Source organism: Cryptomeria japonica, chromosome 4, assembly GCF_030272615.1.
Source record: "Cryptomeria japonica chromosome 4, Sugi_1.0, whole genome shotgun sequence".
NCBI lineage: Eukaryota > Viridiplantae > Streptophyta > Pinopsida > Cupressales > Cupressaceae > Cryptomeria > Cryptomeria japonica.
The window spans coordinates 337,422,901-337,450,090 of NC_081408.1; the positions used below are offsets into that span (position 1 = coordinate 337,422,901).

General features: G+C 35.1%; 1 protein-coding gene across 2 annotated transcripts in view; it reads right to left on the bottom strand.

The window, feature by feature from the left end:
* Positions 1-25,309, bottom strand: part of LOC131063598 (uncharacterized) — a 79,945-nt gene extending 54,636 nt beyond the window's left edge. The window contains exons 1-3 of one of the 2 annotated variants that reach the window (XM_057997466.2): positions 25,102-25,309; positions 24,932-25,016; positions 24,638-24,851 (exon numbers count right to left, since the gene is read on the bottom strand). In XM_057997466.2, coding sequence (XP_057853449.2) covers positions 24,638-24,851; positions 24,932-25,016; positions 25,102-25,190 — 388 coding nt within the window. In that variant the 5' untranslated portion in view covers positions 25,191-25,309. Of the gene's footprint in view, positions 1-24,637; positions 24,858-24,931; positions 25,017-25,101 lie in introns of both variants that reach the window. The other variant, XM_057997465.2, reaches the window with a different exon arrangement.
* Positions 25,310-27,190: the final 1,881 nt, after the last annotated feature.

The window sequence follows — 27,190 nt, forward strand, 5'->3', positions numbered from 1 at the left end:
AGGCATGAACTGATATTTTTATTCAAATCTTCTGTCAAAACTACAAAATGGGTTACAAGATACAATAACTCAGCTAGGCTTGAGAAAAAATCCAAAACCCCCTGAAACTGAAAACCTTTCTTCCTTTATGCAAAAAGCCTTCCAAAGGCAAGGAAGAGATGACTAGTGCTCAACTGAAAGTCTCCATGAGTGATCTCCAAATCAAAAATATCTTGAAATCCGAGTAGGGAAAGGAACCCCCACAAAAAGGCTTCAAACTTTGCATATTTGCGTGAAATCAGATGTCAACACTTGGTCAACTGAAGGTTGACCCATGAAATACTCAAAATCAGGCTCTAACTGCAAATAGACTGGCCCAAACTCATGAATAATTGCATCCCAAGACTAAATTCGACCCCCAAATTCATGTGATAACTTCACCTATCTAAGGTTCAATATTTTCCTTCTATGTACATATTGGAAATGATTTTTAAAACACAATTATAATAAACATTAATTGGATTTATAATCCATCCAATTAAATATTCATTTTACATTGTCTTGTGTATATGGAAGAAAGGTATTTGAACCTTAGAGTTAAAAGATGTAAGAAATTTTAATTTCCTTTTAATAATATAGCTAGGAAATTAATATGTACAAAAATAATTAATTAGATATTTATTAATTATATAAATGTTGTTTTAGAAAATATCCATTTTTTACAACATTTATGTAGTTAATAAATATTTAATTTACATACATCCTTTTTTGTTTTTTTAAAAGTCTAAAAGACTTAGGGGGTTTTAAGCCTCCCCACAGCTTGGCAAAGCTTATCATTAAAATCTAAGTGGAAGTTTATGAAAACCTCGACCAACATACCTAATCTCTTTGCATTTTATAAAATAAAATACAATCCCATAAAAATGGGCAAAAGCAAAACAAGAGAATATGGCGATGAAAACCTAAAGTTAATTCATTTTGCATGAGACTTTTCACCGCAGAAGAAGTATGCCGCCAAGCTCCTAGGGTTTGAACATGGAGATGGGAACTAGTTTTGCGCGTTGACTCCTTCTATGCATCCGTTTTCTGGGACTTAACAGGTCTGCTCATGCATTGGAAATCATAAGGGTTTTCTCTGAAACACGGCATCACTCCATGTTTAATGAAAATGAGAGGTATTTCATCAAAAATGCATCTATCCTGAAGACTTTTCTGCTTTTCCCTTTTTGCTCTTCAAAAATCTGCGAAATCTCTGATTTTTAGGGACTTTGGCGAATGTTAGGAAGAAACTCTTGCATCTCTGTATAGTAAATTCTGAAATTTCTGAAATTTCTTTATATTTTGCTGGAACCCAACATTTGTGTTTGGCGCGAGCTTTGACAGTGAGGTTTTCGCATTTTCTAAAAAGGAAATTGGGGCTTTTGTTTTATATTTCCCTTGTTATCTCTGCACCTTTCTGAAACTATAAATTTCCTTTAGATGAAAAATCTGTTGAAGAGGTTTTTTATGCAGAGAACTTTCTATGCTTTTTGAAAAGAATGTTGTAAAGAAAAATGAAAACTCTGAAAATTCTCCTGGGTTCTTTGCTAATCGGACAGAATAGATGGATTTATAAATATTTCCTAAGAAGGAAAACTCTGATTTTTGTGTATCTCTGCTATCTCTGCACTTCATACTGAATTTGTGGGTTTTTTGCCTTGCATTCATTTTCCTTGTTGAAAAGAAGATTCTGAAAATTCTCACGCAAGAAATTTTAATAATGGATTTTATAAATTCCTTGTAATCTTTTTAAATTTCTGGGTTTTCCATTTTTCAAAAAGAATTTGGAACTTTTCCTTTTCAAACTGAGAAAACTGAAAATGAAATTCTGTAATTTCCTTTGTATCTCTGCTTTTTGAAAGGAGATTTTGGGGTTTTTATAATATCCACAGCATTGCTCCATCTAGAACCCTGTCATACATGCATAAGGTTGATCATTAGAGGATGCACTGTTTCTATGAGACCTTTTACTGTGATTTTGTCATTCTTTGTAAGATCTTATCTTCAATCACATCATCCTTATTGCTGTCTTCTTTCACTGTTCTTTTCTTGACTGCATCTTCATGGCTGTTTTTAAGGCTTTTAACAGGTCCATGTATACTGTATACTTGTCAAAGTTACTCTCCATGCATCTTTGTACTGACCATTCTACTATTTTGCCTTTGTTATTTTGAAAGCACTGAAACTTCCAAAATAACTGTGTTTTTTTATCAATTTACAAAATTGATATTTGCATGACATATCCCTTCAGACTCCAAAAACTTGGGCTTTTGTTTCTTTTTTTTTTGTCTTTTTCCACTGCAATAATCTGCATCTTCATGGCTGCCTTTACACCATCTTATGCTTCCTGTGTACACCTGTAAATACCCTCTGAACAATCACATAGTTTTCATGAGCTGGGCTCAACCCTTGTGGGAGCCTCATTTAACCCCACTCATAATAAACCCTCTAAAATTTGCAATTCTTTTCCTGTCTCTGCACATTAAACAAACAATTAGAAAAACACTAATTCTTCAAGGAATGAAGATGAACTTTTCTTTTCTTGCAGTCAAAGATGTTTATTTTTCTATGACGAGGAGATCTTGATTAATGATGCAAATGTATAGGTAAGATAAGTAGACATCTAGTCATTGCTTAGATCTTTTGATCTAACCCACTTCACCATTTAACTTTTTCAGGACAAGGAGGAAACTGAAGGAGAACGAATTTCAAAAATGCAGACCTACGACGTCGAGAGCAGATTTACACCAGCCATATACCCCCAGGCAATGGCTGGTTCCTTTCTTATTTTATCTATGCATTTGCTTTATTAATTCAGTTTCTCCTTTGCATAGGAAAGTAAGGATTACTCTCACAGTCTTGTGTGAGAGACAATTTATTTGTAGATTACTTCTTGTAATCCTTTCTTTTGCTCTGAAGATTACTTCTCGTAAGCATTTCAACTGTATAAAATATAATGCATTAAATAACAATTGAAAGATTTCAATTATGTGACTGTAATCTTTGCCTAGGTACTAAAATTTTCCATTGAATTGTAAATATAATGAAAATTTCAATAACAGTATCAAAGCGGGAATAAAAATAAGATTCTAAATCAGATTGCTTAGTTTTGAAATTTTCTTTATTTGGAGTTGTAGTTTGTTTATTTCAAGTTTTTCATCATGGTGAATGGACTCAAAGTTGAAGATAGACTGGATGGTGCAGCCAATTACATTTCATGTAAGTTCAGAATTCTTATTGTGCTAGAAGAGAATGATCTTCTTAATTATGTGAAGTCTGTTGTAGATGAACCTTCAGATGACACAGAGAAAGCTTAATGGAGGAAGAATAATCTCATGGCTAAGAAAATTCTAATTTTGATTCTGTTAAGGATCATCTAGTACTTGTTATATCCAAGTTGAATTCAGCCAAAGAGATGTTCGAGTGTCTTCAGAGTTTGTACAAATTCAACAGTACTAGTAGAGCTCTAGCATTGAGACGTCAACTCCTTCATATCAAAATGGCTAGAGGTGAATCTGTTGTTTCTTTCTTTATGAAGATTACTGAATTAAAAGATCATCTCAATGCTATTGGTGATTCTATTGAGGATAAAGATCTTGTTAAGCTGGCCATGAATGGTCTTCCTCATTCTTGGGAATCTTTCATTCAAGGTATTAGTGGAAGAAATGAATTACCTAAGTTTGATTTATTGAGGGTTGATTGCATTCAAGAGGAATGCAGATTGGAGGCAAGAGGATTTGGACGTAAATCTCATCATTAAGAGGAAGGAGGAAAGGAAACTTCAAAAGGAACAGAGATAGAAATTTTGATTCAGCTCTTGAATCTAAGAAAAGGAAGGATCTCTCTAGGGTTCAATGCTTCAAATGTGACAAAATTGGTCACTTTGCTAAAGAATGTCCTACGAGACCCAAGACTCAAATTGCTGCAACAAATGTTGAAAATATTTCTCCTCATAGAGAGTCTAGTGAAAATTCAGAAGGGTTCTTATTTATTGATTCTCTCTCCAGTAACATTCCTATTGACAGTGATACATGTCTTACTGATAGTGGAGCCTCCCGCCATATTACTGGTTATCGTGAACACCTCTCAAACTTGAAGGAAAAAGGTTCACATCTTCAAGTTATCATTGGTGATGATGCATGTTATTCTGTGAAAGGTGTTGGTTCTACTTCTTTTCAATTGGATTCCGGTATTCCTCTTCTTCTGAGTGATATTCTCTTTGTTCCTAGTATTAAGAGGAATCTGATTTCTATTTCAGCATTAGAAGACAAGGGTTATCATGTTGCTTTTGTTGATGGAAAAGTTCTTGCATAGAAGAAGAACACCAGCATTCAACTTGCACGTGAGATTGGTGTTCGTCATGATAGTCTTTACAAGCTTTCAGCTCGTCCTATTCAAGCTTTAGCTCATGATTCAATAAGTTCAAGTGAGCTGTGGCATAAAAGATTTGGTCATCTAAATTTCAAAACTTTATATTCAATGGAGAAGGTAGTTGTTGGTCTTCCAAAGCTGAATCAAAACCATGAAGGTCTCTACAAGGGATGTGCTCTAAGTAAGAATGTTAAGAGTACTTTTCATAGTAGTGAAAATAAAGCAAAGGATATTCTAGAATTAATTCACTCTGATTTGTGTGGCCCCATGTCAGTTGTTTCCCTCAGTGGTTTTTGGTATTATGTTACCTTCATTGATGACTTTTCTCGTGAGTGTTGGATTTTTTTCTTAAGTCTAAAGAATCTAATGAAGTGTTGTCCAGATTTAAAGAATTTAAAGCACTTGTTGAAAATTTATCTAACAAGGAGATAAAGATTCTAAGATCAGATAATGGGGGAGAATATGTTTCTGGTTTGTTTCATAACTTTTGTGTTGAAGCTGGGATTAAGGAGTTTTGTGTCCCTTATAATCCTCAACAAAATGGTGTAGCTGAAAGAAAGAACTGGACAATTGTTGAGGCAGCGAAGGCTATGATCCATGATCAAAATCTTCAAACCTTTTTATGGGCAGAGGCTTGTAGGACAGTTGTATACATTTAGAACCGTAGTCCTCATCAAATTCTAGACAAAATAACTCCAGAAGAAGCTTTTTCAGGTATTAAACCTGACATTAGTCATCTCAAAAAATTTGGATGTCCTGTCTATTTTCATGTTCCAAAAGAGAAAAGATCTAAGTTAGAACCTTCAAGAAAGAAAGGCATCTTTGTTGGTTATAGTCAATCTTCAAAAGCATATAGAATCTACATTCCAAGGGAAAAGCAAATTGAAATCAGCAGGGATGTGTCTTTTGATGAAGAAGTAGCTTGCAAGAAATCCAAAAAATCTTTCATAGAATCTGATAGAGAAGACTTTGAGCCTCCTCATGATATAGATATGGCTGATCCGGATTCACCTTCAAAGATTCAGAGGGAGAATACAGATTTAGAAGACTCTGCTGATCCTATTGATCCAATTGTTTCCTTAGATACTCCTGAAGGTCCCCGCAATATTCCAGCTAATAAGAAAAAACCTTTGTGGGCTTGTAACACTATGGAAGAGGCTGAAAAATATGCAACCCCTTATGGCACCTTCAGAGAGAGTAAAAGGCCTCATAAGTTTGCAGGATATGTAGCCTTGATGAGTCACTTTTTAGCATCCGAGCCTTCTAATTTTGAAGAAGCCTCTAATCATCAAGTGTGGAAGAATGCCATGATGGAGGAGTATCAATCTATTATCAAAAATGATGTGTGGGATATTATTCCTAGGCCCAAAGGTAAATCAGTTGTTTCCTCTAAGTGGCTGTTTAAAATTAAACATGTAGCCGATGGGAGTATAGAAAAATATAAAGCTAGATTTGTAGCTAGAGGTTTTTCACAAAAGGAAGGTATAGACTATGAAGAGACTTTTGCACCTGTAGCACATTATACTTGCACAATATACTTCTATCAGAACTATTATTGCTATTGCAGTTGTTAAAGGGTGGAAATTGCATCAGATGGATGTAAAGACGACATTCTTGAATGGCGTAATTGAAGAAGAAGTTTTTTCTTGCAGCCAGATGGATTTGTAATTCATAAGAAAGAATCACATGTATGCAGATTGAAAAAGGCCTTGTATGGCCTTAAGCAAGCTCCTCGTGCTTGGTATGAAAGAATTGATCGATATTTGTTGAGCTTGGGTTTTCTCAAAAATGATGCAGATCCAAATATCTATTTCAAGGTAATTGATGATAATGCCTTAATTTTAGTTCTATATGTTGATGACTTATTTCTTACTGGAGAGAATGACCTTATTGCTAGATGTAAGAAAGAATTAACTTCTGAATTTGAGATGAAAGATCTTGGTTTGATGCATTATTTTCTTGGTTTAGAAGTGTGGCAAAGACCAAATGAAATTATTTTGAGTCAAGGGAAATATGCTATTGATATTTTGAAAAGATTTGGTATGTTGGATTGCAAATCTATGGCAACTCCCATGGAAGCAAATATGAAAAAGTTACATGAGTTTGCAGCAAGCTCAGATTTAGTTGATCCTACTATGTATAGGCAATTGATTGGATCTTTGATGTATTTAGTCAATACAAGGCCTAACATATGTTATGCTATTAACACTCTCAGTCAGTTTATGAGTGAACCTAGACAGATTCATTTTGTTGCAGCTAAACATATACTGAGATATGTGTGTGGTACAGTGAGATGGTCTGAAATATTTTTCTTGTGAAGATCTGAAATTGCAAGGTTTTTCTAATTCAGATTGGGCAGGATGTGTACCTGACAAGAAAAGCACTTCTGGTTGTTGTTTTAGCTTAGGTTTAGCTATGATTTTCTGGTGCAGAAGGAAGTAATCATGTGTGGCCCAAAGTACAGTTGAAGTTGAATATGTTGCAGCTGCTACAATAGCTAGAGAAGTCCTGTGGCTTCGTAAATTGCTTGCAGGATTGTTTGGACAGTCTTTGGAACCTACAGCGATTCATTGTGATAACCAAAGTTGTGTGAAGCTTTCGGTTAATCCCGTTTTTCATGATAGAACCATGTGAAAATAAAATATCATTACTTGAGAGATATGGTTTAAAGGAAGGCAGTGGAAATCAAATACATTTGCACAGAAGAGCAAATAGCAGACATTCTTACCAAGCCACTTCCTAGAGTGAAGTTTTGTTATTTTCGAGATAACCTTGGTATTGTAGAGAATGTTGCTCTTGCTGAGAGAGAATCTCAACTTTAATGATTTCTTTCATATATATATATATGTTAATGAGTTCTTCTCTATGAGAGAGAAGTTCAAGGTGAGATCCCTTGTAATGCATTTTTCTCTGTGATGGAGAAATTTGAGGTGAAAGCCATTGAAGCTCTTTCAACTTATGGGGGTAGCCTTGGTGGATGTCATGTTGAGACTCCATGACAACATCACCTTGAGTGACTCTGTGATGAGAGCTTATGTTATTTCACCTATGGGAGTAGCCATGGTGAACATCATGTTGAGTGAATCCATGATGCCTATCACGTTGAGAGAATCCGTGATTAAATTTCGTTGTTTTATGTTCCTTGTTTATCACATTGAGAGAATCCGTGATTATTTTTTTGTTGTTTATCATGTTGAGAGACTCCATGACTTGAATATTTGTTAATGATATCTTCTTTGTTAAGAGGGAGTGTTGAAGATGGTAACTTTAGCAGATATCATACCTGTCTTGAGCTCTTATTTATATTCAGCTTGCTTACTCTATAGCTGGAAATGTTTTGGTTTCATTTTACATATGTCGTTGTTTATACTTCATGTATCGGAGACCTTGTATGGTATCACCGACTTTGACTCAGTTAGCAATCCGTTTCTTTCCCTTCGTTGGACTTCATCGGATCACAATGCATGTCAATGTGTAACAGACACCGTCCTTTTGTCTTATCTTCCGTTTTCTTCTTGAGGAGGCTATCGGTTATTGAAGGAGGTTATTTTTCATGTGTCGTGGGTTATTTAAGTGAGGTTCAACATTCTTTGAAGTGTTTTTTTTGCTGTGACTTTGGATCTGCAATTATTTCCTGAGTTGATCATTTATATTCAACGGTGAACATTGGAGTGCTCAAATTTGTTCTATTGCATCTTCTTCTACATTATTTTGTATGCAGATTCTCTGATAGTCATCTTCTATCTGAGCATTATCAATCATTGTTAAAATGATTGCCTTCTAAGTGAGAAAGATATGTACTTAGTTTGAGACTTCAATAAAATTATCTTTTGGTGTGGCTAGGTTTTCCACCCTCAAGTGGAGGGTTTTCCCAAGATAATTTGATGTCTTCATGTTCTCTTTTGTTGTCTTAGATTCTATCATCTGAGTTTTTAGCTTTCTGATTTTAATTTTAACAAAGAACCACCCATTCTTGGGCACAATTGATGAAGAAGAACCTATTACGGTGAAGAGAAGTAGGGGACCATTAGAGAGAGCATTTAAGAATGATGCTAGAGAGATTGCAGATCAATTTGTTGGACGATGTCTATATGCAAACAGTTTGTCATTTTATGTGGTATGATCACCATATTGGCAGGATATGTTGAGAAAGGTAAATGAGGCTCCACAAGGGTACACAGAGCTAGGTTATGAGAAGGTGTGTAGCACCTTACTAGCAAAGGAGGTAAAAAGCATAGACAATGCATTGGCTCCCATAAAAAATTTGTGTAAACAAACAGAGGTGTCCACATTTCTGATGGATGAAAGGATACTAAAAATCGGCCATTAATTAATGTAATTGCAGTGTGCCCTAAAGGGGCAATGTTTTTGAAAGTTGTGGATTGTGAGGGACGGATGAAGGATGCACAATTTATTGCTAACATTCTTATACAATGCATTCAGGATGTGGGACATCAAAATGTTGTCCAAGTAATAACGGACAATGCAAAGAATTGTAGAGTTGCAGGTATGTTGATTGAGACACGGTTTGAACATATATATTGGATACCTTGTGTTGTCCACTCTCTCAACCTCATGCTACAAATGTTGGGTAAGAAATTAATTTGGATCAAACAAATCTATGTTGAGGCTGAAGACATCCAAATGTTCATCACAAACCATAGCATGTCACAGGCCATTTTCAGATCATTTTCACATTTGGAGTTGCTAAAGGTAATTGAAACACATCAATTTTAAAAATTTACATTTCACTTTAGTAATCACTAACTTATTTTTAAATTTGATCATGTCTTCTTTCTATTTTAATTTTCATTTTTAATTTTTGAATAGTTTGCTGAGACTCAATTTCCATCCAACACAATTGTCTTGAGGCGACTTGTGAAGGTGCGGGAGCCACTTGCTAGCATGGTAATTAGTCAAAGTTGGTCTCTATGGAGGCAATCCAATACTGAAAGGGCAACAAATGTAAAGCACATGATCCTAGATGACACTTGGTGGGAACGAGTGGAATATCTTTTGAGTTTCATTGAGCCCATCATGAGTATGATCCGTTATACTGACATGGATCACCCATGCTTCGGAGAGGTATACGATGGCATTGACTCGATGATTGAGCAAATGAAAGTCATCATCAATGCAAAGGAGCAAGATCCCGAAGAAATTTTCTTCAAAGAGGTTCAATCAATTTGTGGGTGGAACAAAATGACTACCCCACTACATCTTATTGCATTTGCATTGACTCTCCATTTTTATAGTGATGAAATGCTTGCTAAGCCATCAAGGGTACCACCATATAGAGATTCAGAAGTCAGTGAAGGGTGTAGGACAACACTTACTAAACTCTCCCCCGATTCTGAAATGGAGGATTTAATGACAAGTGAGTTTGTTGAATTTGTAGCCTCCAATGGTCAAAGTGTTTCCGCTTTTTGTGACAAGAAGGATGCTCATGCTTGGTGGTACCTCAATGGCCATACATCACCACACCTTCAAACTCTTGCAATCAAACTTTTATCGCAAGTAAGTTTCTTATTTTTTATTGCTCTCTAAATTTATATTTTTTACTATTTTGAAATAATAAATTATTAATTTAAAATTTAAAGTTAATTTTATAATTGTTGCCCTCTAACTTTGTGTCAATTATTCAATAGGTTGCTAGTTCCTCTTCATCTGAGTAAAATTGGAGCACAAACTCCTTTATCCACTCAGTGAAACGCAACCGATTGGCAGCAAGTAAGGTGGAGGAGCTAGTTTATGTGCATTCAAACTTGCGCCTTCTTACTCACAAACAAATTGAGTACAAGGATGGGAGCACAAAGTTTTGGGATGTAGATCCAGAGCGAACTGATTTGAAATTTTTAGCTGCCACACAATCTTTACTTTTTGTGGAGTCCAATAGCCAATTTGTTGCTAGTGCAAGTGGCAGTGAGCCTACATGTGGTTCCACTAATCTAGCTACATCATCTAATGTCAATGATGATGTTGATCTTGATCTTCCTAGTGACCCATATGATGTTGATTATTAATTGTGTTATTTTATTGTTGAACCAATGAACAATATGTTGGTTGAAAATTTTGTACACCTGGGGGATATGCAAAATTGTGGTTTCAGCCACAGTGTGTGAGTATGATACTCTCCTAATTTAGGGAAGGCTCCCCCTATCTACAAACTAAACTAATCTAATATGGGTGAGACAACAGTCTTTCTTCTTCTTTCAAGAAAAACTATACTCTTTTCTCTTCACAAAAAAGTGATAGCAATTGGAAATAAATAACAACAAATACAGAAATGAGACTCTTTTGTAGGATTTGGAACATAAAGGGAAGCAAAGTTTCCATGAAAGCACAAAGACCTTCGTCACTTCCCTGGGATGGGAAAACAGAAAGAAAGGTCAAAGTCTTCAACTATCTATTCTCCTATCAACCTTTTTAGATGATTTTCTGGTAACAAAGCATAGTATGTGGCAGCTCAAAGTCTAACTACATGATGCACCTCCTATGCGCAAACATAGAAAATAAAAGCAGCACAAAGTCTGCAAGTTACCCCTTTGCTTGAGCATCCTACAATAGTTTCAGACGTGACAAGCAGCTCAAAGTCTGCAGTATCAAATCTTAAAACCAATCTAAAACTCCAAACACAATAAGTAGCTCAAAGTATGCAAGATTGAGCTTGAATCCCTCCTATATAACACCTCAAAACTCACAATCAATCTCTAGAAAATGTCGTCACATAACACCTTGAATCAACACAAAGTTTGAAAGCAATTTGCCTCTTTTAATTGACCGCAATCTGATTTACAACTAAACTCAAAGTCTTAGAGTGCACATACAAATTGGCAAAGTCTTGTTGCATTGCCAAAAGATATCCATTACAATAGACTCCCTCAAGTATTTATAGGAGAGGAGCCTTGAGACAAAGGTGGAAGGATCCCAACTAACTTGAGAAATTCGCTCAACCACTATGACTTATCCCAACTACTAACTGAGACTGATTCAAAATTACAAGTCCTATTATAAATTGACTTGTAATCAGCTTACTTGTAATTACAAAAGTGCAAGTGATAAACTTTCAATTACAAAATTGTTTTTTTTTACAAGTAAACTTGTCGAAAGGAAAACTACGATTCTGAAATTACAATTCTATGTTTTGAAAATCTTCATGCTGCAAAATGCTAGAACTTGAAGTATTCAGGATTGGTGAAGACATCTTGAACCGGAACGGGAATTTGCATCCTTAATGATCTTTGTGTCTTTCACCAACGAGCTTCAATCTTATCTTCTTGCTTGGGGTAGTACTGGCTTTTCAAGAGGGAAGTTCTTTAAAAGGCTGAAGTAAGAAGCCTATTTCTGTCTTGAAAGCATTATATGCTCTCAATCATTCATATCACTTATCCATCTCCTTGTGTGGCTCCGTCATGTTGTTGTTCTCTCTTTGTATCATCCTCCAATCTTGGAATTTGCTTGCAAAATAAGGCCCATGCCTTAATCCATTGATTTGGTAGGTCGTGTGTGCAAACAATGAAGAGCACTCAAATATACTAAGAGGGGGGGGTGAATCAGTATATTATTTAATTTTCACTTCTTAAAATAAACTGAAACAATGTTGCTCTCAAATAACCACACACGTTTGCAAGGAACACAAAGAACACAATTATTTTCTCGTGGAAACCCAATGAGGGAGAGAACCACGGTTGATAAATGTTTAATGAAATTCTTTTACAATAGTTATAGAGGCACCAACCCCTTATTTGATTTGTTAGCACCAACCCACAGGTAGCACCAACTCCCTAAACTGATTTTGTGAGCACCAACCCACTGGAAGCACCAACTCCCAAATGTTGCTATATCAACTGATGATGGACAATTTGATCTTGTCAAATCTGCATATATTTCTTCATAAATCTGTTACAAATTCTTCTCCAAAATCTGCAAAGTACTCTTTCACAAATCTGCTGTCAAATCTGTACTGAATCCTGATTTCAGAATTATACAATCCTCCTTCTGAAATATTTACACAGCATTATACATTCTCATATTCACTTTCTACACATACTTACGCACATCACACTTCCCATAAAGATCTTTTATTTTTTTTATTTTTCTTTCACACGTATTCACCGCTCTACTCACTTTTCAATCTATCTCTCTTATATGCATTCATGTGTATTCGAAAGGACATATCATTTTATAAAAGTCTTCTTACAAGGATCGTGTCTCTTCAACAACCGAATAATTATCGATCATGACTTAGTTATGATCTTGTTTAATTATCAAAAGGTATTATCTTTAGTTATCTTTGTTTATCAAAGACTACGTTGGACCACTGATTACTTTTGTTTTGAACTCCTCGACATTAGAGTTGATATGATTTTGACCATGGTAAAAATGTCTATCGGTCATATTGTTTCTGACTGTAAGCATCATATTTACTATTTTGACGGTCTTGTATTTTTAACATCTCTTTGGAACATAACCACAATACTTCGTTTCTCATAATACATATCCGGAATATATACCACTGCATTTACAGTCTGGTAAGGGTCCCTTGGCTTTGACAAGTCGATCAATATTTGAATGAAGACGTATTTTATTTATCAAGTTGCTGCCTTTACTTTTCAATTTTAGTCGACTTTGTCAAACATAGAACATGGATAAAGTCGTCCATAGAATGGTATCGCTGCCTTATTACTAATATTCATTGCTTCTTTCTTAATGGTTATTTCCAGATTTATATATACCAATCACTGTCAGCATTTTGATGAAGTTCTTACAATCTGCCGCCAAAAATCTATTTTAATATTGTTATTAATCCCGATAAATTCTTGAATGCGTATCTTAGTCATTGTAGATAGTTAATGTGTCTCTTTCTTAATTCTTTCTATAACCAAGTCGTCGATTGCTGCATATATTATTCATATGTGTTTATTATTCAATATGATGATTGTGAGTCATTGTACGGGTATCGGCCATGCATAATGATATCGTCATTATCACTGGCATTGATCGTTACTGTTTTCATCTGTTTTCATTGTCTATTCACTGTGCATCTGTTTCACTGCATATAGATGTCATTTTAATTACTGAAATTATAATATGGTATTTGAATGCTCCGTAATTCTTCTTTTGGTATAGTCACTGCTACTGGAGTAAAAACTCAATACTGTAAATGCTTTGACTTCTCCAACTGACCCGACAATTTCCTTTTCACTGCATATTGTATAAATACTGAAAAAAATCATTGTATACTGAGTATACTGAATTGTAACATATTCTTTTCACTGCATACTGTATAGGCAATCAGAGAAATTACTTTGACATCAATGACAATTTTTCCATCAAACAAGACTGACAAGGGAAAGGATAAATTGATGCAAAAATGGGCTCACAAGTGAATTTCAGGTTCTGGAAAATGCATTACATGTGTAGAAAAACAAGAGCATTAACTTGCAATTGTGGAGAACAAACTGTAAGACAGCTTGGATAACCAGTGAACAACTGAGAGGGGGGGTGAATCAGTTGTTAACAGATTATAGAACTTTAAGCATTAAAACTTTATTACCGGAATACATAAACCAAATACCGAAATAGCAAATATAACAGTTAAGCACAAATATAATCCACATAACATTTACCAACCATCCACAAAAGATAACACCAAGATTTGTATGTGGAAAACCCGGTAAAGGGAAAAACCACGGTGGGAAGCCTACCCACAGTCAGATAATACTTCTGCAGTAAGTATCTGATTACAAAAAGAGGGGCTGCAAATGCAGGAAGGCCAACAGCCTAGAGCGCACTGCTCATCACAAAAGGAGCCTCACTGACTACAAAATAAATCCAGACTACAATCCGGAAAGAAAAGTGAACTGCAAGAATAGCATCTCCTATGCCTGAATACAGTTTCGGTTAAGCTCAGTACTGGAGGTCTTAAACCTCTTTCACCAACCCAATTCAATCACCTATGATTGACCAAAACCTCTACATATGATTACAACCTTATTCGCACACAGATAATCCTATATCCCAAACGCCCACGAATATGCCCATGATCTACAAAGAGATCTTACATCATATTTATACCAACCCGAGACCTAAACAATTAGGTCGGCCACCTAAAAGATAATACAATAAATTCATAACATAAACCCGCAATCCAATGATCAACCAAGTCAGCCTAAGACCGAAACAACATAATCCAATCAATAGATCCAACCGGAAACGCTTCGGAATCATCCACCAACACATTAAATAAATCAGTCCATAACCTAGCCAAATAAAATAGCATTAGGTCCAGACCCAAATCCAACACCACCGATCAACAAGAACACGAACAAGATAACCAACAGCATCCCGAAAGCCATCTAGAAGCCGCGCCAACACCACTTATCACGTGCATCAAAAGATCTTCAACAAAGCTCTGCCAGTAAAACCCTTACCGGTGACCAAAAGGCTTACTAAAACAAATGATAGCTCCTGAGTTATCAAATCCCGAACCAACTGATCGTGATACACATCTAAATACCATGAATGACAGATTCAAACCAATTCCACAAACCAAAGCATACAGGATCAATATCATAATCCAACCGCTCTACCGGAACCTACCGGGAACCGGTAAACAACCAAAACAGTCGGTGTTGCTATCAATGACAAAACATCAATGCAACACATAATCAATTCCTCCAATTTGCCAACACAAACATGCAACTTCATATGTGTAATGGGTAACTACAAGTTTGCACTTGTAATTGGACCTTTAAGACTCATTTTCAAGTGTTTTTAGTGCATTTTGGACCAATTTCGGGTTCTGGAAGGTTGACTGCAAGTAAAGACACAATTGCAATCGGGTTTTAAAATTTCGATTGCAAGTAGACTTTAAATGGGAAAAACAAGTGAAGGTATGAAATGAATGGATGAAATGGTGGGAATAGGGATTTTGACATGAAGGAGAAGATGGCAAATTTGGATGACCATGTACATGTATGGGAAGGAAAATTTTCAGCTTGACAACTTGGAAAAAAGGGGAAAAACTTCAACTTGTAATCAGATTTGTAAAACCCAAAATCAAATGAACAAGTCTCATGGCAATTCTTCAACATTTGTAAATTTTGTAAAAAGAAGATTAACTCTTTTACCAAAGGGGAAAGGTCAACATCACCACAGTTACTTGTAATCGGGTTTTGAAAACCCGAATACAAGTAAATAGGAAAAATAAAAGAGGGAAAAATCTTGCATATTCACAACTTGCATTCAATGAACCTTGCTTGAAGAATGCCCTAGACCAAAACAAATGGGCTTGGGAAGAACCGAAATGCTCTTTAAATAGGAAGGGAAACTTCCACGTTATGATTGCAACCAGCAAACCAAATCGGTTTTGTCTTCAAACCTTCCCACAAAAAACGACTTAGAAGAAGAAGGATGCTTGATCTCAAACACTCATTAATGGAGGTGTTTGAAATGTGGCAAGCGGCGATTCATATGCCCCAAAACGTGGTAACAACCAGCAAAGACGTCTTCCAAAAACGCCTATAAAAACACCTTCAACAATGCAAAACATGTTTACTCTATCCAATTTTAGTGAAAAACGTGGCAAGAAACATTGTTTTCCAACGATTTTGCATGCATATTGGACGGATTTTGGGGAAGAAATGCCACCAAAAACGTATCTAGGAGAGTGAATGTGCACGTCGGGTTCTTGGGTAGCAAATGCAAGTGAAAAATGCTCTTCAAAGATGTAATCGGGTTTTCAAATCCCCTTTACAAGTTTTTTAAAAAATCACTTTTTTCACTTCTAAGGCAAATTCAAGTTTTTGAGGAAGAAGAGCACAAAAAATAAAGAGCATTTCGACTTGCAATGGGGAAATAAAATCCCCATTACAACTAAAAGAAATAAAAAACTTAAAAACTTGCAATAGGGAAATAAAATTCCCATTACAAGTAAGACAAGACACAAAATCACTTTAAAAACTTAAAAAGACTTGTAATAGGGAAATAAAACCCCTATTACAACTTAAAAGCACAAAGTAGGAACTTTTATGAGAACTTACAAGTTCTCATCATACTTATAATTTGTACAAAAAGTTCCTACAAACAACTTAAAAGACAAAAAGGGAAATGGAAAATAAAAAGCAAGTTACAAGTCAGAAATAAAGTGCACTTGTAATTGCTAGAAAAAACTCCTACAACACTAAAACATAAAGGAAACTCTAAACTTGCAAAGGAAAGAAAATTTTCCACTTGCAGTCTAGAAAATAAAACCCGATTTTGAAAGAAAGACATAGCAAATGAACTCAAAAAGTGATGAAATTTAAAACGCAAATCGAGGATGGATCAAAGATCAATCCAATTTAACCAGAAGCAAAAATTTTGCCTCAGCGAGCGTTCCTTAAGAATAAAATCTTCAACCTGCAGTGACTGCTCTAAAACCCGAAATTGCACAAAAAGCTAGGAAAATGAAGGCCAAAACTTGGACAATGATGGCAAAGACAACCCCTGATAATTTGGCACTAACAAATGTAAGTTTTGCACCTCGTAAAACATGCCTTGGAGACAAAAATGACGCATTTTAAGCAAAAATTTGTAGGGGTTGTCACATTTTTGGAAATTCAAAAATGAGGACAACACAATGAATTCGATATATTTATCATAACATTCAAATTTTGACAAATGGATATCAAATTAGACTTATAGTAAATTTGTTATATTTATATCATATATGATAGTTCCAAGTTTTGTTTAGCATATGGATGATATTTGGGTTCTAAATTTAGTTTTTATTTCTACTTTTTAGGCTGCATATATGTATATATTTATTATTTTTATATTTTTTTGTACAAACGTACCCAAACCCCCCCAAAACAAATTGTTGTACCAACATACCCATACCCGTACCGACAACTTAGCTTTTTCTCAATGAAGTTAGTTGTTTAGTTTAGTTCTAGGTGAACCTCCAAGGGAACCAGCCCTCTCTAGAGGTTGGTCTCAATAATTAGAACCCACACTTTGTGAGACCATCCCATGTTTCAATAGGTAATTGAGTTGGTAACTCAACGAGAGTGCATACTTCATTGATAAAAGTACCACCGCACACAGTTCCACCAATCATTTGGTGGTGGAGGAACAAGTTCATAGAGATAAAGCAAGAAGTTAAGCCACTTGAAATGTTTTATCATACCATCTTACCAAGGATGAACTGAAATAATTCTTCTCAAATTTAGTCACACATTAGACCAATCAAGAAACTCAACTAGCAAAAATAAATGAAATCAAAAGATCAACCCCCCAAAATCATATAATCATAGATCCATCCCAACAAAAATAATCTTTGCACTTTATATTTAGTGCAATTACAGCTACCACTTGCCAAATCAACAAAGTAGTCTTGATCTTAAAGTATTGTGAATGCCAAATTAACCCACAAAGCTTAAAAGTACAGTTTTTGACAAAATGAAATAAACCAAACTACACCAATGAGAACTACACAAAAAATTATGCACTTTCAAAAAGATTGCACCCCAAAAAGAACCAATAAGAGGCCAAACAGTGCCAAGAAATTCTTAAAACAAGAATTATTCAACATTAGCTATGAGATTTTTTTGATTTTTTTTAAATAATCAAAAACCATGTAAACCATTGGAAAGCTCTCAAGAAATTAGCCAAATAATAAAAAAGCTCTCAAAAAGGGAATATGATTCAAAACATAGCCTTTAAAGATCAAATGTCAAATCAAAATGCCAAAGGTGAGAGGGCAAGTTGAAAGGGGAGGATATGATGATGTCACGCTAGAGTAAGATGACATCAACAAACAAAATATTCCAAAAATGAAGAATATTACTCGATGCCTCAAAATATTCCAATACTACCATTCGCTTGAAGCATCATTGCCTCTATGTTAATAAATTGTTGTTATAATGTTCAATCTCATCACAATACTAGCACAAAACCGATTATCAATTGTTCAAAGTGATTTGAAGGGAGAGAGTATCAATATATTGTCTACGATTGGATCGATGGTGGCTAACAATTAAGATAACTATTGCAATTTATATAAAAGTGGTTAACTCTAGCAATGGCAATTATAAAGAGGGGCCCACATCACATGGCACCCCCTAATACATCAATTACATTGCATACTCTATACACTTTGCAATACCCTATACTCTATAGTACATGAAACTTGTCTATAAAATAAAAACAAAAATCAACAATCAATAAAATTACCCAATGGACCAAGCAATTCACCAAAAACTCTACTAACATCTACCTATGCAAGCATTCTATACAACAATTCATTTGTGCAGAAAATATCTTTTGCAGTACAATTCTTCATACAGTCAAGGATGACAAAATTTTCCTCTGAATGGCCTGAAGCAAAATATCTAATTTTGACAAAATGATAATCAATCTATAAGTTCTTAGACCTTTTGAACACAATGGTAGGATCAAATGTGAGCCAAAATGCTCCAAAGGATCAATTACCCACCAAATATGGACATACACCTCCCAACTTCCAACCCTTGTAGATAAAGCCTTTTCTATCCAATTTGATGCAACAAAAGATAAAATTGACTTTCATGAATCCTCTAGATTCAATGCTATACACAAATTAGCTCCATCAACCTACAAAACACTTGGAATAACAAACCACAAAAAGAAATCCCCCAAAAAAAATATTTCTATCAAGTTTTTTTAATCTTAAAATCATCATTCAATACAAGAATAAAGAACCCTCAATTTTTCAAAAAAATACAAGATATACAACCTACATCTCTCAAAAGGCTAACATGAAGCAATCCCACAAACTCTAATACCATGTGAGGATTAATATAGTAAGATTTGACTAGAGATAGGCCTCCATGATCAAAGAATTTCAATTAAAATACAAGAGAGATCAAAAATAATAATTTTATCCTATCAAAAGATGCAGGCATACAATATGATTCACAATGAGAAATCCTTGTATAGGCAAAGGTGAGAGGTAAGATGACATAAAATTAGGACATGTTCTTTAATCTTATAACTTGAAACACAAAAAGTAAATGTATTAAGTAAACTCAAGTAAAAAGGTGTGAAAAGGAACCAAATTGAAAATCAAGTAGTTAGTATACCTCATTCACACCAACACCAATCTTTGTCTATCGTGTGAAAAGGATCCAAAAGGGAAATCAATTAGTTAATATACCTTGTTCACACCAGCAATAATCTTTGTCTACCATGTCCAAACAATTGTGCTTGAAATAATTTTTTATATCATTAATGATGATTTTCAATATCAATATAATTAATCTTTACTCTTATTGACACTTTTTCAATATTTTTATAAAAAATCGAACATTTTAGTTTTTTACATTCTTTAAAGTTGAATATATATTGTATGATTATTATTTTCTAAATCTAAGTTAGATATACAGTTTTCTTTTTATTCCTTCTATAAGCATCCATCCCCAACTTTTTTTGAAAATGGTATACCAATAATCATCGTCTTTTATACCAATACCACTCCTTGTCCCCTTGTAACTATCTTATATATAAATTCTTTCCAACCTGATTCCACAAGCTATTTGAAAAAGAGATTAAGTAGGGGCAGTGTCACGTGCTATTTTGTTTTAGACTTTCGTACATATCTATTTTGTTGGCTATCTGTGGATCTCAAAGACTGTTTGACCTCTTGAATGTTATTAAAAATGTTCATCATCATTTATGGAAGAAATGTTTCAATGAAATGAAGGATTTTAATAACGTCCATGAGGCCAAAGCAGCCTATGGGACCCACGGACAACGCACACACGCACCATGATCCTAATCTGCATGTAACCTTTTTTCAAGAACCACTCTTCTGTAGTGAATTTTTATCAACAAATTCGTTGTTTTTTCGAGTTTTGTTTCTTCAAACAAAGTGTTTATATTGTTTATTTTCAAAATGTCTTCATAAATGGCCCGGATGTCACTATATGTTGGGCATTCTAGAACAAAATACGGCTATCTCTATTGCTCCTGTGTTACAAAATAAGCATATCTTCTTGTCCCACTCTTCTTTAGGCATCCTCCATCTACCTGTTTCACACCTCAAATGATGAGAGCTGGTTCTTAATTGAGCCATTAGCATTTTTGCTTTCCATTTAATATTTGCTCCTATGTAGGCTTTTTCTTCATGATCTCCTGTGGGGTTGAATTTTGTGATATAGTAAACTTTTTTACACCCATCTTGTTGTTGAAGTTATAGCTGTGATAGAGATCTAAAATGATATCTATTTTCCTCTCCAACGTCTCTTATTTAATTTGTGGCTTCAATTACTGTTTTCTTTCTTGCATCGCTTTGACTGTTGTCGGTGAGATGTCTATGTGGATGTCGGTGGAATATTTATGTGGTCGGTGACTCTTCCCCTTCCATCGTGGAGCCTCTTCACTTGCCTTGTGATTCTTTATGTATATCGCTCTTCTATTTTCGTGGTCTCCTTCTTCTTCTTCGGCAAATTGATAGTCATATTGTTGGCTTCCAATTTTGTCTCGTAGCAAGTTGAGAATAATGTGTATGAAGTATGTCAGATCAGTAATATTAGAATCAAGCTTATCTTATTGTGATTGATAGTAATCTGAAACTATCAACAGTTGTATTCATTTTCAGAGATATAATGAAGTTCATTTTTGAGTGGGTTGGGTTTTTTCACCCTGAAGTGGAGGGTTTTCCCAAGATAAATTTTGTGTATCTTGTTTCAGATTTATGTGTTGCTAAAACATTAACATGGTATCAGAGCAAGGTTCCTTCTATTTAGCCTAACCACATGAAGGTAGATCCTGTGCTATTAAGGGAGTTCAATCAATAGGTTGCAGATGTCCAATCAGCTACTTGTCAGAACTTATGCATGTGATTTGAGTCTTTCTAAATGAAAGAGTTGCTACAATCTTCTGAAGACGTTTCATCCTTTGTTGAGCAGTTGCTTCAGAAGCTGAGTGTTTCTTCTATTCGTGTATTCTCTGTTCTTCAAGGATTTTGAAATTAGAACAGCTTTGGTGAAGGAATTGTTTTTGTTTTTTTTGCGATTTTCCTTGAAGGTGTGCTCTGAGCGATCGCTGCGTGTAAATATGATTGTCGTTGAATTGAAGATAGACAGTGAGTGATGACAAGGGCTGAAGGCCACGCAGTCATTATCACTAGATGCTTTAGTATGGTTGAAAATTCCAATGCTGAGCGAGATTAGGAAAGAACATTGGTGGAAGCCTAACTTATAGAGAGATAAGTATTTTCTTTGTGGTTGAATGATGTTCATGAATTTTTCTTCTTGTTATTAATTCATGCTATATCATTGGGATAGTGAATCATGTATGATTCTAGCATTAATATTTCTCTTCGAGATAGTCTTGAACTATTAGTAATCTCTCTTAATGCTTTCAGGACAGACTAGAGAGCATAAGGATGATGAGAGATTGCATTCAAGGAAGGAAGACCATGATGATGGTTGCCATGAGATTGAGTTGGTGACTGTAGATGTTTTTCTTGAAGAGGAGGAATTACCACTCAGAGGGAGCCTCACTTTACAGCTTCAAAGGGAACTTGACACTTCAACTTCAAAGGGAGCTTGACTTTCAACTTTAGAGGGAGCCTGATTCTTTCAGCTTCAAAGGAAGCCACACCTTTTGGTTAATGAGTTCTTCTCTGTGAGAGAAGTTCGAGGTGAAATCCCTTGTTCCACCCTCTAGGAGTAGCTATGGTGGATCCACCCTCTGGGAGTAGCCATGGTGGAAGTCATGCGCGTGACTCTATGACTTTATTTTCTGTTTTCTGATTCACCCTCTAGAAGTAGCTATGGTTAATATTGTTATGATGAGATAACAACTTTATTGAATAAAATCTGTGATGAGAATTTGTTGACTTTCTTTGATTTCAATTGTATGTACCTGTCATGAGATGATGAAATGAAGATCTCTCTCTTGCTAAGAGGGAGTGTTGAAGTTATAGTTGCGATAGAGATCTAAAATGATATCTATTCACCTCTCCAACATCTCTTATTTAATTTGTGGCTTTAGTTACTGTTTTCTTTCTTGCATCGCTTTGACTACTGTCGGTGAGATGTCTATGTGGATGTCGGTGGAATATTTATGTGGTTGTCGGTGACTCTTCCCCTTCCATCGTGGGGCCTCTTCACTTATGTGGTTGTCGGTGACTCTTCCCCTTCCATCGTGGAGCCTCTTCACTTGCCTTGCGATTCTTTATGTATATCGCTCTTCTATTTTCGTGGTCTCCTTCCTCTAAGGCAAATTGATAGTCATATTGTTGGCTTCCAATTTTGTCTCGTAGCAAGTTGAGAATAATGTGTATGAAGTCTGTCAGATCAGTAATATTAGAATCAAGCTTATCTTATTGTGATTGATAGTAATCTAAAACTATCAACAGTTGTATTCATTTTCAGAGATATAATAAAGTTCATTTTTTAGTGGGCTGGGTTTTTTCACCCTCAAGTGGAGGGTTTTCCCAGGATAAATTGTGTATCTTGTTTCAGATTTTTGTGTTGCTAAAACATTAACAGATTACAAGATAAGCATATCCTCTTGTCCCACTCTTCTTTAGGCATCCTCCATCTACCTGCTTCACACCTCAAATGATGAGAGTTGGTTCTTAATTGAGCCATTAGCATTTTTGCTTTCCATTTAATATTTGCTCCTATGTAGGCTTTTTCTTCATGATCTCCTATGGGATTGAATTATGTGATATAGTAGACTTTTTTACACCCATCTTGTTTTGTCCATAATCTACTACTGAATTTTTCCTTCACAATTTTTTTTATTTCTTCATTGGTGTTTGGGCATTCTTGTATACTAATGGCCCATTTGTTCATCCATTTGCCATTTTGTTTCATCCATGTGTTCTTCCTTCTATCTAGTCTTTCCTCCATAATCAACTTAGGCCAACAATGATTTTCCATATTTTGAATCTTCTTTAGATAGTTTACTAAACGAACCATTGCTAGAACTTCCAAGGGATAGGTGTCAGTTTCAGCCAAAACAATCTCATATGGAACAACAGTTTTAATTTTGAAACTACTTATGATTAGATGTTTTTAGATTCTTTCCAATTGTCTCCATTTCTGATCTGACATACTGTTGCCCCAAATTTCACGTCCATATAGAATCACTGGAGTGACCAGAAAACCAAAAAGCATTCTCTTGCTTTTCCAATCCCAAAGTTCTGCATTTCTACATCTATTTTGTAGCGAGTACAATGTCTTCCATCCACCTTGAATCCTTTTTGCTCTACACATTTCCCAATTAAGGTGGTTGTGAAAATCGAGTCCAATATATTTGTACTCGTTCACCACCTCCAACGGACTGCCTTCAAAAAGAAAATCGACTTGTATCTTTTTATTTCTTCTCCAAGAGAAGATCATAACTTTGGTCTTGCTAATATTCACTTGCATCCCAACTTCATGACAAAAGGTTTCAAGCATCTTCAAGTGTTCTCTCAAACCCTTTGCAGATTTAGCTATTAAGATGAGATCATCCACATATAGGAGTAGCTTTATTACATAATTAGCCAACTGGACTCCTTCGCTGCTATCATTGTTTAGCCACTCTTCTAACTTATCAATATATAACCCGAACAACATTGGAGAAAGAGGGCAACCTTGTTTGACACCAATATCACTGCTAAAACACACTGGCATTCCCTCTAAGGTTCTGATTTTAGCCTTGACCTGCTCATAAAGATTATGGACTGCAAACTTAAGCCCATTTGGAACTCCCCATTCTTCCATCCTATGCCATAGTTTATCCCGTGGTACCGTCAAAGGCTTTTCTAAAGTCTACAAAGCAGCAAAAAGCCTCACCCCCTTGATTATTCCATATTTTTTCAACCAAGAACCTAAGCATAACACCATGGTCTATAGGAAAGTGTTTTGATCTAAAACCAGCCTGTCCCTTAGCTCTTTTCCCTCTTATTTCTGCCTAGCTACTAATCCTGCGCTCAATCAAGCTTCCAAACAACTTCTTGGGAAGTGGATTGACCATAAATGTACAAGGTCTAACCAGCCGTCTGAATGTGAAAATTGTGGCCCGTGTTTCTGAACAGCTCCATTTTTTATTATTAAACAAAAAGTTACATTTTATGCAAATGGTAATCTAACATTGATGGTGCACTTTTAGAGAGTTTCTGTGTCAGAGAGAGCTTTTCAGCGAAAAGGAATTCTAAGCTACACAGTGCACTCCTTTAAATGGATTGTGAATGTCCGATTTCGGAAGCAAAGAAACAATAAAATACCTGGTGATAACACATTCTTCCTCTTTAATAAAGCTCGCTTGCTGCATGGATCATTCGCGGGGGTTGTGGCTTCATCTTGGGGCTGAGAGGGTGTAGGGTACTCCTTCACAAGTTGAAACACAGACGCAATGGCAGGAGAAATTCTGGGCTGTACATCAGATGCCCTTCCGCCCAAAACTCTGGGAAAAGCATTAGCACTATCGGCACCACACGGCTGTTTCTGCACCCAATTTAATGATCTCCCTTAGCGTTCTATTCAGTAGATAATATAGAAAACAAAGCATTTTTCTATACCTCAAGAGATTTTTCAGACCGTTTGTCTAACTTTTTATCCAAGAACTCAATCAACGATAATGAAGCTCTGTTCGTTTTCTTCCCCCTGCATTACAGAATTAATGAATGTGGTTATTCGAGGGGAAAGCTTTTGTCATATTGAAAAGAAAATGAAAATACATTCAACTCACTCGACTTGAGGATACAAATTTGATGTAATGGATCGCTGCCCAAATTGTCTGATCGAAGAGCAATCAGAAGATGTCTTGCCCTTCGTCATGCTATTCCTCGCCTCTCTCCAACCAAAATCTAAAGTTTCTAATGGAGGGAAAATACAAAAGATCCGATAGTCTTGGATGGAGGGAAATACAGACAGACAAAAGATTCTTTTTTGAAAGAAGCTCGCCTTTTTATTATTTAATGGCCGCATGGGGATCATACCCCAAAGTCATCAAAAGAAGTAAACCTTAAAAAAACTAATTGACATGTGACTTTTGTTTTTATTTTTTATTTTTTATTTTTTAAAGAGTATTTTGACACAAGGTTCATTAATTTATATTGTAATAATGAAATTGGTATATTTATATGGTTTTATATTTAATTTTGTATTTATTTTCAGGAAACTTTTAAATCTATTATATATTGATAAAAGAAGTAAATTTAGGTGAAGTTTGATTCATTTGTCTAGTTTATATCTATTTTTGTAAATGTTTTTTCATACTTTTATATATTTCGATGCATTTCTTTAGACTATATAAATATTACACATTTGTCAATATATTTGTTTTTCACATACATCTAATTTTTTATCCAAAAAGGTTTATTTTTTGTGTTTTTTTTGCAAAATGCTAATTCAAATTTTTGATGAATTGTTGCTTATTATTTTTCAACCCTAAGCCTACTAATTACACGTTTTGTAAAAAAAATGATGTTAATGCTAGTATTTAAATGCATTCATTAGCATTCCTTTATCATCTCTCAAGTATCCTCTCTCAATCTGAAGTATTAAAGGAGTAGTTAAGAGTGAAACACTTGGATTTGGTATTGAAAATTTCAAGAAGGGTTGTGAAGCCGGGATGGAAAGTCTAGAAAATGAAAAATGCTAAAATCAAGGAATCCATCAAAATGGTTGTTAAAACTAGTCGTGGGGTGATAGGTTCCACTGTGGAAAGCTTTAAGAATATGATTAGCAGCTTTGAAGAGCAGCTCCAGTTGAAGAATGTGGTGGATGTGGACGCTAATTCTAAACAGGATATTTCTTTGGGACCCAGCAAAAGGACCAGAGGTACATTGAAGAGAAAGGCAGTTGAACCTCCTCCTGAATTTCAGAAGCTCAAGAAGATCACTGAAACTATAATAACGATTGAAAAAGAGATGGAACAGTCCATGAAATTGTTGGACTAGGGTTGTTGTTCTAGTGCAAGTTCTCTGGTGGCTTTTTTGTGTCTTGTGGTCTTTGCTTTCTCCTATTTTTGTATTTTTGCTATGTTTGGTCTTTGCCCGTTTGATGTAATGTGGTTGATTTCTATTATGGGGTTGTTCAGTTTTTGTGTTTTTTGTTGGTTTAACTTCTTGTTAAGACTTCACTGAGCTTTGATACTATTAAAGGGTTTTGGGTCCCTTTTTTTGCCTTAATCAAAACACTTGGATTTGGTATGCCAAAAAAATTAACAAATTTGTATACAACATTCTAAGGCACTTGCCTGTTCTTTTGTTATTTTGCACACACATTTTCATAAGCAAACCTAAGACAACATCTCTCATAGTAAACACAATGACAACATTTCAAAGGTATCTTAAATATCGTCAATCATCAAATATCAAAGAAGAGTAAACTATATGAAGGTCATCTAAGCAAGCAAGAGAGCAACAATATACATTTCACAAGGTTGGATCTAGACATGAAGGACAAGTCCATAATTGCATACTAAACCTAAATTGACTCCTTGATCCCAAATAGAGCACAAATTTAGCACAAGGTTTGAGGCATTCCATTAACAAATATCATAATTTTCAAGAGAAAAATAGTCAAGTTTTACAACCTTTATGCCAAAGACGTATTACACTCACATATAGATGCAAAAACCTTTGTCAATAAAAACTAGAAGCATTTAATTTGACATGTTTGTGACACTTAAATGCATGAAAAATAAAACTATAGATATTATTATTATTATTTCATTTTATATTATTTTTATTACAAGATTAGTATATTAGTATTTTCATAAATATATAAAAACAAAAAAAAACATCTTATCTACATTGTTTTAAATATATAAT